At 44.9% G+C, this 14,410-nt stretch overlaps 1 protein-coding gene across 2 annotated transcripts in view; it reads left to right on the top strand.

Annotated features, from left to right (window-relative positions):
• rapgefl1 (Rap guanine nucleotide exchange factor (GEF)-like 1) overlaps positions 1–14,410 on the top strand; it is a 34,857-nt gene that overhangs the window by 2,162 nt on the left and 18,285 nt on the right. For both annotated transcript variants that reach the window (XR_011685321.1, XM_071464545.1), the window contains exons 3-4: positions 11,791–11,869; positions 14,361–14,410. The exon at positions 14,361–14,410 is cut by the window's right edge and continues 197 nt beyond it. Coding sequence is in view for 1 of the 2 variants with exons in the window: in XM_071464545.1 (XP_071320646.1) it covers positions 11,791–11,869; positions 14,361–14,410 (129 nt within the window). In the remaining variant the exon portion in view is untranslated. The remainder of the gene's footprint in view (positions 1–11,790; positions 11,870–14,360) is intronic.

Genomic DNA, 14,410 nt, shown 5'->3' with positions numbered 1-14,410 from the left:
TGAGGGGCTGACAGCTGCTACAAAAAAAGAGACTTTATTGATTAATGATTTATGATCAGTGTGGACCTTCAGTTCTGTAATTTCACAGTGACGTCAATAACATTTGGTCGTCTCCTTGGGCTCTGCTCCACACACCAAACAAAAAATCGATTTATTTCTAAAGTTATTAGCAGATTAATCAGTGATGAAAACAATCGTCGACCCTCTGACGTGTCAGGACTCGAGTCCAGAACCCCGACGGTTTCTGTGAGAGAAAAGATCTGATTCAGCCTGTTTTCATTTTACAGTTCACATCATACAGACTGTTCCTGCAGCCTGAGTGTGTGTGTGTGTGAGTGTGTGAGTGTGTGAGTGTGTGTGAGTGTGTGAGATCCAGCGGTTACATAATCGCTGCCGTCCTCTTTCAGAAACGCAGCCTGCTTATTACAGCTGAAGTGGGTGTGCATGCATGCGTGTACGTATGTGTTCCTGCAGGAATGTGTGTGTGTGTGTGTGTGTGTGTGTGTGTGCATGTCTTGAAAATCACCATCAGTCTTTAGAGGCACTGATTGCTGCCTGTTCGAGGCTGCAGGGTGTTTGTGTCACATCTTTACATTTATATGTTTTCAGAAACATAAAGAAAAGAACACTGAATTGAATATTGATTTAAAAATATTAAAACTTTCCACATTTTCATATTTATCGAAGTATATACATATATGTTTTAAAGGTCCCTGATGTCCATGTGTTTTTTGATGATAGTTATCTGATTATTGATATTAATGCACACAGCCTGTATTCAGAAACTGAGCCTTAAAACGAGCCGTCAGGACTTCTGGGACTTTGTGATGTCACAAATATACAGTCATGACCCTCACTGACGGACACAAAATGCAGCCCACAGTATGTCTTCTTATGGAAATCCAAACTTAGAATAAAACACTGGAACAGTGAATATGTAAAATATTGGACTTTGAATATAACATTGAAAAAAAGAAAAATATAAAAAATCTTTTTGACCAAAACATAAAAAGTATTTTTCAAATCCCCCCAAAATATTTTACAATAAATCCTAAATAAAATAATTATTTTACAAATGTTTTAAAATCCCAAAATCCAAAAGATGAAACATTTTATATTATAAAATCCTTAAAAAGGAAAAAAAGTCACATCTATAGATGATCACAAGAACGTGTTTCTGTGTAAGAAGCTCGTTCATTAAAGGACCAGTTCAACATTTTGAGGAAGCCTCTTGTTCAGTATCGTCTGCAGCAGCTCTCTGTTGTGTTACTGATGGAAACGTCTCAGGTTATTCTCAGCTCCTCTGTCCTGTAGAGACGAGAAGAAAATGAAAATACCTGAATAAACTGGTTAAACAGCGAAACGACAGGGACACAACAGAAGAGTACGAAGTGTGAGCACCTTCCTTCTGCTTTGTGTGTGTTTGCTGTTTTATTTTCTTAATATCTTTAAATTGTGAAAAATAAAAAGTGACCAGAGACGTGAAGACCTCAGACCGTCACATTCATCAATAATCCTCTGCTTCCTCCCTTTAAACAAACCCTCACAAAGGTGCTTTATTATCAGCTCACTGTGTGTGTGTGCGTGCGTGTGTGTGTGTGCGTGTGTGTGTGTGTGTGTGTACGTGTGTGTGTCTGCGTGTGCGTGCGTGTGTGTGTCTGCGTGTGTGTACGTGTGTGTGTCTGCGTGTGCGTGCGTGTGTGTGTCTGTCTCTTTGAGGTCACGTTGTGCCTCTTTGCAGTTATTTGATTGACTTGTGAACGGCCCCTCAGGCCCCTCGGGCCCCTGGATCTGCACCGTGTAGACCTGTTAAGTTCTCCGTCCATGTCTTCAGCTGATGACCTTGTGTTGACCATTGTTTGTTAACAGGAAGTGACATCATGTGTTTTCATGTCATCAAACAAACCTCAGTCGACCACAGCAGCTTCTCACACCTGAACTTTAGAGTTGAGCAGACGTCCAACTGTCCAACGTCTGGGACCAAAACATCACAGTGATCACAGTTTCATTTCCTTATTGATGTATATTTGATATTTAAGAATTAAATGAAGTCTTTCAAACGAACAGGCTGCAGGTGACACATGAAACCTTCATCATCTCATCATCTCCAAACTATGTGAAGCATCTTCATCCTCATCGGCAGGTTAAAGCCTGTGGAGGGATTCAAACCGGACCAGCTGGTCTGGTTTTAACAACCTGTCTGGTTTGACACTCAGGCCTCAAAACCGTTTCCTCTGAACCGTCCTCACATCTGGTTCTCAGGAAAAACCTCCTCCACTCCAGCTCATCTACACCAGCGTTTTAAAACTGAGAACCACATCAGTCTGATCTGGTTCTCCTTCATCAAAAGTCCTGACAGGAAGTAGTAACCTGTAGCGTTAGCCAATAAACATGAAACCAGTTCCCTCAGTCCCCTTCAGCAGACTCTGGTTTCACTGGTTTATATCACATACTACACCTGGCGTGACTCACCTGGTAGAACACGTACCATAAAAGGCTGAAGTCCTAACCACAGTGGCCCAGGTTCGAGTCCGGCCCCCGACTTCTCTCTCAGTGTGACTGTCAAAATAAAGGCAAAAAAAGATAATACAGATAATACAGCTGGAGACACCTGCTCAGGTGGGGCAGGGATGCACAGGTACTGTCACACAGGTAAAATGCACCTGCACTCGAAGCAGAGAGGTGTCACTCCCACAGTTCCTCACTTCTCTGCTTGTCCTGAGCGTTGGCATCACAGCTACAGCTCCGCTCGCTGCCCGGTGGCAGTTTGGCGTTAGCATTAGCCTCAGATAGCAAGCTCAACCAGACAGACTGCGTTACGCTCATCAACACGTCTGCCACTCACTTCCTCCTGGGATGGTGAGGAGGTGCGTTAGTTTGAGTGTGTGGAGGCGCCTGCTGGCAGAAGCAGGTCCTGCATCAAACCACAGTAAAGCTGCGACACCGCGGGTCCTCACATGACGGTGAATCTCCCTCTGACGTGTTGTGAAGTGTCGAGGATGTTGATGCAGCTGCTGATGTCATCATGAGGCCGAACCGTCCAGTGTCAGTTTTTCACGGACTGAGTCAGAGCTGATCAAATATGGATGAGATGAGCCGGCCGTCCTGTCGGGAGGAGACGAGTCAAAACAACGTCTCTGGAAAAATCACATTTCCTGATTTATGTTGTTGCAGCTTTGACAAAATGAACCACACCACTGGAAAAAGTCTCCAATTTAAAGGTTTTATTGGTTTTACCTGTGTTTTGTTCAAAGTGTTGTTGGTCATAAGAAGATGAATTTGTGGACACTGATGTTTGATGACGTGACTGAATCACTGAATCGAATCAGGAGATCAGTGAAGGAAGTGCTTTTTATCGCTGGTGTCGCTGGGAGGGGTGGTTCCTGGTACCTGGTCAGGTCTGAGACGAGTCTCTGGACTCAGACGACGTTCAGAGTCGACCTCAGCTCTTCACATGAGGAAAGTGACAGGAACAGTTTGTGTGAAGACTGATGGAGGAGAAGGTGAAACCCCGCCTCCTCTCACCTCCACACATTACAGCCCCTCAGATGAAATATCCTCTATAACGTGTTTTTTTATCTGGAGAACATGTGAATAATTCATAATTCAGCAGAACTGTTGTTGGATCTTTGATTTGTTCTGATCAATCTTCAGGCTGTGTGTTCGTCCCACCTATGGTGGCCCAGAGGGGACAAAAGTCACAGATTCTGTGGGACCTCACTGGGACGAAGCAGGACCTGGTTTTGAGGCTGTGATTTCTGAGCCTGTTACAGAAACAACTGAGCAGAGTCCAAAGGTCTGAGATCAGCAGTGACGCTGTTTGTTCTCACACAGATTAGTTTCCTGTTTGTACCAGTCGCTCTACGAGTGGGTGGAGCTTAAACCCAAACTGTTATTTCTTACTGAGGGAAAAACATGTCAGCGTCTCAGTCCAGATCAGTCCAGAACCAGGATTCAATGTGTTTTAGCAGCTTGTTCAGGAGAATCCTGACCTGTGAGGACACATGTTTATTAATCACTGATTAATAAATTGCTGCCAATATTTAATCAAAAAAACACAGCCTGTGGGCTGAAGCTCTGGGTCCTGGTGGGTGGGGGGCTGGTCTGGTGGTGCTGTAGCTCTGCAGGATTGGGGTTGACCCAGGACTCGGGTCAGACCTCCTTCTGTCAATGTGTTTGAGTGTCGTGATGGATCTTGGTCCAGCGTATCGATCCACTCTGTGCTGCTGCTGGGAGGGAGGGACATTTATGGACTACAAATGTGGCAAGTTGAACTGCACTAATTACAGATGCAAACACGGCCTCAGTTCCTCCTCATGGTTCAGTGTTTGATCTGATCTGCAGAAGCTGAAGGACCACGTCCTTCAGAGGACCTGGTCTAAGAAGGAGTTAACCCTGACCCTCTGTGGACCAGGAAGAGACCGTCTGGTCCACAGAGGATTTCGGCTGTTGCCTAGCAACCATGACAACACGTAACTTTCCTTCACACTAACTTTTTGTTTTCAGGTCGTTGGTTTTAACAGTTGTACTGTTACTGTTGAACTGAGCTGAAACACAAGACTGACATTAACAGCTGATCCTCAGACTCTGTGCTGTTCACTGACAGATTATTTACATAACCAGCAGCAATGAATCTTGGGATATGTTGGACCAACAGCTGGATCCTTTGTAGTTTGTGTGATAATCACCGACAGTGGGACTCACTCAGCCTTAGTGTGTTCTTCAAATTCAAATCAGGAAACTTTATTTGCTCCTGGGGGGCAATTTAAAGGGGCACATACTGTAGACATTAAAAAATACACGAGAAAGACTCACAACTAGTGCAGCAGCAGTGCAGTAAATAACCGACTGAACGTTTGATACAAATGTGTGTTGAAAATATCTGAATGAAAGTCATGTGGTGACGAATAGGTTACAGGTACATGGATAAACAGCAGCAAAGTCCAGCAGCAGGTCATCGTCCAAGTCTGTGTGTGTGTGTGTGTGTGTGTGTGCGTGCGCGCTGCAGAGGATCAGAGTCTGAATCCACGTCTTCCTCATCTGATGTGTTTGTGTCTCAGCAGCTGAAAATTACACTGCTTCATATTTAATTACTGCAGAGCTGGAGCCTGTTGATCCTCCTCAGTCAGCCTGACCCACATCCAGCTTTATTTTAGCTCTGTGTGTCTGCGTCACACCACACACACACACACACGCCTGCCACATCTGAAGTTATTTCCTCGGTGTAAACTGGTCTCAGGTCAGCGTTCGTCTGATCTTCTTCTTCTGTGATGTCGCCTGCAGTGACGAAGGATTCTCACCTGTCTGGTTCTACCTGCTCTGGTCTGAGGCGTCACACACATGCTTGTACGTGCATGTTTTCCACACACACCCACGCAAATGCTTCAACACGACACATTTTGATTGAACTTTTGCCAAATCAACAGATATGTAGGATCGCACGTTAAAGTTGGGGATGATTGTGTTGCTGACGAGGAAACAAGACAGATTTAACTTCACAGCTGCCTCAAGATTTCAGGGTTTGATGTTTGTAAATGAGCAAACTGGTTTAAATAAAGACAGAACGTCAAACCCCTGGAAACATTTCTTTATAAAGTCTGACACTGTCAGTCAGTTAGCTGTGGGCTTGATCCCTGTTTTTTTAGCCTGTATCTGTTTCCATGGAGACAAACTGTCCCATCATCACCAGCAGCTGCGATCAGCTGCGATCAGCTGCTGTCTGCAGTGAATCATGATGTTCAGACGTCACTGCATCACTGTGATAACAGGAGAAATGTGAATGAAGTTCTGCAGCCTCTCCAGTGCTACACTGAGTCTACAAACACAAACCTTCATATTCGACTCTGAGCATCTGTCGGGCTCCAAGTTAATAAAGTAACTGAATCACGAAACCTGAGTCTGAACCAACAAAAGCAGAACATGTGAAATAACACAGCACACAAACTGTTGCACTCATCAATAATCCATATGAACAGGATCACTGATGTGCAAGTGTCGCTGCAAAACTCCACACACGTCAACAAAGTGTTGACAGGATGACTGCGAACGCACCGCCAAAATAAAACCCAACATTTCCGCTGACTGAAGCTACTTTCACACCTGAGCACACCTGAGCAGTCGCTACGTGAAGCGTGTGACACTCAGATTGTCTCGGGACAGGACATCAGACTCCTGGTGAGGACAGACTCAGATCCACCGGCGCAGTCCCAGACCAGGACCAGTCCCGCACCAGTTCTGTGTTTACTGGTGGGACTCTCCAGTCTCACATGTTGACGTGTTGCTAACGGCAACGGCCCTGATTAATGACATCACATCGTCAGGTGCCTGCAGACATTAAATCCAAACTCGCTCAGCTGGTTCCTGGATGAATTCACCTGTCACCTGACTTCATGAACCTGGTTCTGGTTCTGGTTCTGGTCCTGGTTCAGTTTCTGGTTCAGCTGGACTCAGCTGCTGTACCTGCTGCAGGTCAGTGTCATCCTCACTGATCTTCATCATGCTGCGGCTGTCGCAACAGGGTTTAAATAAAGCTTTGGAAAAACACCAAATATCAGCCAGCAGTTGCTATGGACGATATCTCTCTCCTATCCCATAATATCACTGTGTGTGTGTGAGTGTGTGTGTGTGTGTGTGTGAACAGCTGCCTCGCAGATAAAACAGACAGACAATAAGTTTCCTGACAGTTTCATAAAAGAGGAATAGACCTGCCAAAGAATCTTACATAACACACATGCACACACACACACACAGTACCTAGCATGTTGAGGCAGGTGTTCAGGTGAGGAGTTACGCTGTGAAACAGAATGTAAATAACATTTCTGAGTGTGTGTGTTTGTGTGTGTGTGTTTGTGTGTGTGAGTGTGAGTGTGTGCGTGCGTGTGCGTGTGCGTGCTCTGTAACTGTATGTAGTGACATTGTGTGTGTTCTCTCTGACAAACTCATCTGACAGTGTGAAAGGAGTCGGTCACCTTGTGTCACTGAGCGACTGATGGACACAAGTGACAGTCACAATGAAGACTCACACGGTTCACAGGAGAAACCTGGAGTTTAAGAGTTTAACACAGTGCACGACCTTCCTGCCGTCCAGGGAAACCTTCAGTGACCTGTGATTTGACCTTCAGTGACCTGTGATGCCGTGGGTTTGAATCCCAGAGTCACTTTAAAAACCAAACACTGCACAAGCTGGAGAGACAGAGAGAGAGCGACGTGACAGGACTGCTCCGTGTGTGGGAGGAGGATTTTTTTTCTCTGTAGAAGAAGAGCTGAAGTGAAAACGCTGCCCACTCGTTTACATCTCTGGATGCTTTCACCTTCCTCCTCCTCCTCCTCCTCCTCCTCATCTCTGTGCCTTCCTCGACCTCTCGGAGCTGCAGGTTTCCCGCGTCCAACTTCCTGTTTGTGAAGATGTTCTCTCTCGCTGTGTGTCGTTCAGTGTTTGTGCATCATATGGACACGTGTGTGTGTGTGTGTGTGTGTGCATGTGTGCAGATACATAAGAGGCTCTTTAGCACCTGTTCACATAGCAACCAGCTCTCAACAAGACATTTGGAGAAGAGGAGTGGGAGGAAAAGAGAGGGAGAGCGAGGGGGAGAGCAGCAGAGGAGGTGGGAGGATAAAAACACAGACTCAAATTAGAGGCTTCAGACTGAGCTCAAATATACATGAGAAAAACCTCCAACTTCTCTGCTCAGAGAGAAACTCGGTCGAGAGGCTGAATTCACATCTGCTGCTGATAACCACAGACTGTAAATACAGATGGGTGGAGCCTCTGTGACATCACCCTCAGGTTTCTGAAGCTCAGAGTGAGCTGCTGCACCGTCGCCATCTTGGCAGTGTCTGACTCCGCCCCTAACTCCCAGCTAATCCAAAAAAGGTCAAAGAGGTGGGGTGTGGGTGGAGCAGAAGCTCAGGTGCATGCCGGTGTGGCCACGCCCCCAATTCTCCATCACTTTAGTCCTTAATAAAATGTAAACAGGTGAGTTGTATAAATTCAGCCGTACAGGTGTCATGAAGGAGGAAATGATCTCTAGAGAGCAGAACAGTTTCTGTACCAGGCTGTAAACATGTTTCTTTCTGCTGTAAAGTTGGACATTTGAACATGGGAGTCTCTGGGGACTGACTCACTGCTGGAGCCAGACTCTGGTGGTCATTAGAGGAACTGCAGCTCGCAGCTCTTCAGTGTCAGACTGGTTCATCAGTTTTTCGTGTCCTCTGGAAACACTGTCGTTTGTGCTACTTGCAGCGTGTTTCAGTCTTCGGTTGTGTTGTGTGTATTTGCAGCAGTATTGATCCTAATCAACTGTGTGTTTTCTAATTTGTGTTTTCTTAGGTTCCAGTGTGTTGAGCCCTCAGGGCCACCGTAGCTGAGGGTTTAAAGTACTTTCGTGATTGAATCAGCTGTATTCACCTGTTCACCTCTCACATGTCTGAGGTTGCTCAGTCATATGAATTAGGGCTGAATTAAGATGAACTGAGATCCCAGTAAATCCTGTAGATTCTCATCTGTCATGACAAAGACCTGCTGGATCCTGGGATTTCTCCCGTGTGCGTTCGTGCTCTCTGTAGGACAAAGTCTCCTCTTTCCACACTGCATTTACAACGCAATTGTCAAAGATAAAGCACTGCAGCTACAGTGATATAACTGCATTGACCTTTGACCTCTAGTCACATTTTCTGATTAATTATCTTCGACACACAAACGTCACATCATCCATTCTCATCAGGTCGAGTGTAAAAACGTGCACACAGTGAAATCAGTGGTTTGAGTTGGGACATGAGATTTCTGAGCAGGAAGAACAACACAGACGATGATGAGACGGACACATGGAGGTAAATGATGCTGAGGTAAGGGTCAGTGTCAGCATGAAGAACAGGAGAGTTTATATTCAGGCACAAAGTGAAGATAAAAACCATCTGAGGGATCAGCAGCAAGATTCAGAGAGAAGATGGTGAGAACATGGAGGAAGAACAGAGAGGGAACGAGTGAACGTGGGAGGAGGAGGAGAGAAAACGACTGAATCCAAATGGGATGTAAAGAAACGCCTACAGGAGAGAGAGGGAGAGAGAGAGAGAGGTCTGTTCTGTTCAGACCAGGTCTTAACGTCCGTTTTCAGGATTGAAGACTCATCTGAGATCCGATCACTCACTACATTCTGAAGTGGTCTCTCATGTTCAAATGTCCAACTTTACAGCAGAAAGAAACATGTTTACAGCCTGGTACAGAAACTGTTCTGCTCTCTAGAGATCATTTCCTCCTTCATGACGACTGTACGGCTGAATTTATACAACTCACCTGTTTACATTTTATTAAGGACTAAAGTGATGGAGAATTGGGGGCGTGGCCAAACTGGCATGAACCAAAGTTTCTGCTCCACCCAAACCCCAGTAGCTGGGAGTTAGGGGCGGAGTCAGACACTGCCAAGATGGCGACGGTGCAGCAGCTCACTCTGAGCTTCAGAAACCTGAGGGTGATGTCACAGAGGCTCCACCCATCTGTATTTACAGTCTGTGGTCTGAGAGCTGCAGTGTCAAACCAAGAAGAATCAGGATGTTGTTGTGTCGAGGACGCAGCAGGACTTCAGACTCTCAGGACCCCTTCAGTTGCTGCTTTACTCTTCCTGGCGTCCAGAATCAAATAAAAGACAGTCAACAGAGTTAAAACATTAAACAAACCTCAGAACCTCGTTTACAAAAGTAGAACCATCAGATGGTTTTAAATTGATTGGCAGGTGAAACAAAACAACAATAACGATGTCACGATGTTTGTGTGAATACAAACAATATTGTGGTTTCATAATTATTGTAAAGTTGTGTAGCTGTCAGTCAGAAACTCTAAAACACTCAAACTCTCCATTCAGAATCCCATCAATAAAATGTAGAGTATAGCTGTGGTATTGACTATATGACCGATCAATACACACACACACACACACACACAGTCTCATATAACATTCAGTTCTCTCCCATTTTTTTCTCTCCAGTGTTTCTTCTTTTCACACATTTCCCTCTTCATCGTCTCACTGTCGGCAACGTGGTGTCTCTATGGTAACCGTCTGCAGAGAGGCGGACCCTGGCAGGACACGCCCACTGCAGCATGCATCTCTCTCTCTCTCTCTCTCTCTCTCTCACACACAGACACACACACACACACACACACAGAGCAGCAGTATATTTTAGTAAATGTGACCACAGGTTTTGTCTGAGCTGCGCTGGTTCAGCTTCTTAAATTACAGCCGTTCGCTGCAGCAGCTGCTCGTCATCGTGTGTGTTACAGACTGATTTTATCTCCATGTCTGAATCTTCTCCACTACAGATGAATCTGACTTCCTCCTGTTAAAGCTTCAGCTCTGCAACAACAACCTCATCAAAGCTAAATATGTCTTCATGGCCTACATTTAGTGTGTGTGTGTGTGTGTGTGTGTGTGTGTGTGTGTGTGTGTGTGTGTCTGAGTCTGAGTCTGAGCTTATCATAATGTGTGTTAAACATTAGACTGATTCACTGGAGCTGTGCTGACGTTAGCACTCAGACGTTTGTAGCATGTCAGTTGTTGGATGAGTTGTTGTTACATTTTGTTGTTTTGTGCATGAGTTAGCATTTGCTAGCAGTTTCCACCTGCTTCCAGTCTTTGTGCTAAGCTAGGCTAAACATATCCCAAATGCACAAAAATGAAATTGACAGACCCAAAGCAGCAGCAAACATCTCAGTATGTTTATTATATTCATTGTGTGTGTGTGTGTGTGTGTGTGCCCTCCTCTGTATCTTCAGTTAAGCTTTTAATGTGCGAGAGTTTGTGTAGAACTAAATTACATTTCAGGTGAATATCTTTGGTGTTGGTTGTTGGTCGCACACAAAAACAAATTGTGATGCGTCACTTTGGGTTGTGGAAGCTACATGATGTTGTACAGATGAGTTGTGTGAAAGTCTGAACACAGAGAAGGTGAAATAATGTCTGTGAACTCAACACTTCTCTACAAGTTCTGTAGAGAAGTGTAATTCTATTATCCACACCAGCAGCTGGCCAGCTGCCCGGTCCCACACAGCCAGTTTCCTGATCATGAAAAATCAAACAACAGTTTTGAAAATCAATAACAATTTTTCATAATTCATCCAATCAATCCTACCCCACTGGTTTACCCACTGGTTTCCTGATCCTGTCCAGCTGGTTAACAGATAGTAACCTTTAAGCTCAGTGATTTTCCAGACTGTGAGGGGGAAGTGAAAGGAATGATTAGTCAACTAATCAATTACATGACTGAAAGTTAATCAACAATTTTGATACTTGATAACAAAATGAATCATTTAAAGTAATTTATCAAGAACAAATATCAAAAATTTGTTGAGCTGTTGATCAGACAAAACAAACTCTGAAACTGTAAAAGACATTTTATATTTTTTATATCATCTTTAAACCAAACCATGAAGTGAGGAAATATTCAGCAGCTTAATTGAAGCACCTGCAGAGGTGCTTCACTTTAAGAGCTTCCAGAAAATAAAAGTCTGTTGGTAGGTGTTTAATGTGAAACAGGTAGGACATTAGCTTTACAAAAAAAAAAAAACAACAAAAAAACAACAACAACAAAGCAGAAGTGACCTGCTTTAATAAAAAAAATCACATGACTGTCGTTCTGGTGAGACATTATACATATTATACTGTCGTTAGCTGTCTTTTATTTTAACGGGCTGGTTGCTGCGGTGTTTACCTGGAGGTGATGGACGGTATGTTCCAGGTCACGTTCATGTACCGTCTGTACAACTAATCTCTGTCTCTCTCTGTTTGTGTCTCTGTGTAGAAACCCTGCTGGATGACTTCATGTTGACACATCCCATCTTCCTGACGGCCGACAGGTTCCAGCAAGTTCTGCTGCAGCAGTATCCTTCACACACACATACACACACACACACACACACATTCACATGCATAATTACCTTGATAGAATGTGCTCACAGCGATGTGTTGTGTATCTGCATGTGTGTGTGACTGTGTAGTGGCGTTGAGGCGAGGACGTTCAGATATGTGCTGGGATCCTCTGTGTGTTGTTGACGGCTTCAGGTCATTCAGACTCGGTTCATTTCAGCCCCCCCCCCCCGTCTGTCCGTTCAACACTTTGGTCCAGAGGAAGGAAAGGGAAGGTCCCTCCCATGGTTGGAAACACCATTCCTGTCCAGTGGAAACATCGGAATCTGGCAGGCAGTTTTCCATGAGGTGTCCTGCTCCTCAGAGGATGAACACTGTAGATTTTAATGACCCCATGACCTTCCCTCAGCGTGCTGTGTGTTCATATTGCGGTTGTGGTGAAGGCTGTCGTCTGTAGGGGACCTGTCGGTGTTGTCAGAGCAGAGTCTAAATGACCTCAGAAGTTTCTGGTGAAATATTCAGTTCATCAGAGAGGCGGCCCGGTAGTCGAGTGGTTAGGGCGCGTACCATGTGTGAGCGCAGGACGCTCTTAGCAGGCAGTCACCAGTTCGACTCCCGATCTCTGACTCTTTCCTGCATGTCATTCCCATCTCTCTACCCCCTTTCCTATCACTCTCCACTGATCTATCATAAAGGCACAAAAAGCCCCAAAAATAAATAAATAAATAAATAATGTTCATCAGAGGCTACAGGGAACTCACTGTTTATACAGAATGATACTGAATCAGGTGTTAGAGCATGTTAACAAACCACAACTGGACTAAACTAAACCCACTTTAATCAGATAAGAAGACAAACGCAGATAAATACGAGTTTCTAACAGCTGACTCCATCACACTTTGTTATGCTGCGTCATTAAAAATGCAAATGAATCTGTGTTTTCTTCTCTGCAGTGACACTGATTGTCGTCCATGTTCACACTCACCCACACAGAGAGAGAGATAAAGAGCAGAGAGCTGGAGGAAGGAGAAGGGGGTGGGGCCAGGAGAAGAAGAGTGGGAGAGAGAAACACTTGTCTCCATCTTCTTCTGCTGCTTTTTCCTTCTCAGAGAAAAAACAAAGCGTGCGTAGAGATCATAAAAACCTTCAGTCCATCAGTAACAAGTTCACATTTTAGCTCATTGGATAAAATCATATGCTCAAATCCTCGACATAATGTTCCAGAGTTCATGTTTTAAAGTTTGATCTCTAACAACATCACAGCGGCAGGTTGTGGTCCAGGCGTCATGGCCAGTGTGAGGGTTCAAATCCTCACACACTGACATCAGACACACACTGATGCAGTTAGTATAACACAGATAAACATTGTTAAATCACAGAAAAAAGACTCCTGACTGTTTTTAAATGTTCTCCAGGATCTAAACAATCCAGAGATACACAAAAACAGGACCTAATAACCGATAATTCAGTGCATGTTTAATGCTGCAGAATGCTAAACTGTAGAAAATACAGGCTTAAAATCAGAATCATAATAATATGGTAATAATAATAATAATAAATAACCTGATGGATTCAGCCTCATGTTCATGTGAGAACCTGACCGTTGGTCTAAGACATGATTGTTGGAAGAATGAGAGTTTTCCCAGGTCAACAAAACATCCTCGACTCCTACTGATCATCATCCAGGAAGCTTCATCACAGAAGACTGATAACAGTTGATTTTAAATTCTGGCGCCCTCGTTAGGCTGCTGCAGGAACTGCGTTCATCAGGGAGGAAAATGGTGTGTGTGCAGGGACCGACGCAGCTGTGTGTGTGTGAGCAGTGATATGTGGGTCATCATGGCGGCGTCTCTGACTCTGTAGCTACAGTTTCTCATCAGAGCTGCTGCTCAGAGGCTGAAACATTCAAACCAGGCTGATCCTGGGTTCGTTTATAAATCAGACTGTAAACTCTGTAGATCCTCAGATCCTCAGGTCCTGGATCCAGATGTTGAAACTTTCCTCTGAGACTCTGCTCCATGTTGACATGTCTGCATCACCTTCAGGCTGCAGAAATCCAGATCCATCAGACCAGGTCTTCACCTGTCCAGTGTTCATGAACCTGAGTCCACTACAGCCTCAGGGCTCAGGTCTCGGTGACAGGAAGTGGACGCTGACGCGGTCTCTGCTGTTGTCTCTGCCTTAAGAATGGGACGGTCTCGTTGCTGTGCCCCTGAATTGGGACACAGCCATCAGGTGGTTGTGGGCTTCCTGTTCTCACTGCTCACGGGGACTCGTTGATGGCAACAAGTTTCTGTTGTGCACAGATACAAGATGTTGATCAGTGAACGTCAGGGTGTTGGTCAGTGTCTCAGGCTGCTGCACCTCTTCAGGGGGGCTGATGGAAGTGAGGGTTCCTGCTCTGAGCATCAGGAGCATGCACAGTGAACTGAATGTTGACCTGTGTGTAATGTCTCTGTGGTCAGGAAAAAAACAACAACTTCTCCTTGACTCAAATGTTCTCAGATTCACTCTGGAGACGGAGGTGAAGGAGGGACAGAGAGGAGGCAGAGAGG

Source organism: Trachinotus anak, unplaced genomic scaffold (assembly GCF_046630095.1).
Source record: "Trachinotus anak isolate AG129_WGS33_773 ecotype Australia unplaced genomic scaffold, CSIRO_AGI_Tana_v1 ptg000003l, whole genome shotgun sequence".
Taxonomy (NCBI): Eukaryota; Metazoa; Chordata; class Actinopteri; order Carangiformes; family Carangidae; genus Trachinotus; species Trachinotus anak.
This window is presented reverse-complemented; position numbering and strand designations above follow the sequence as displayed.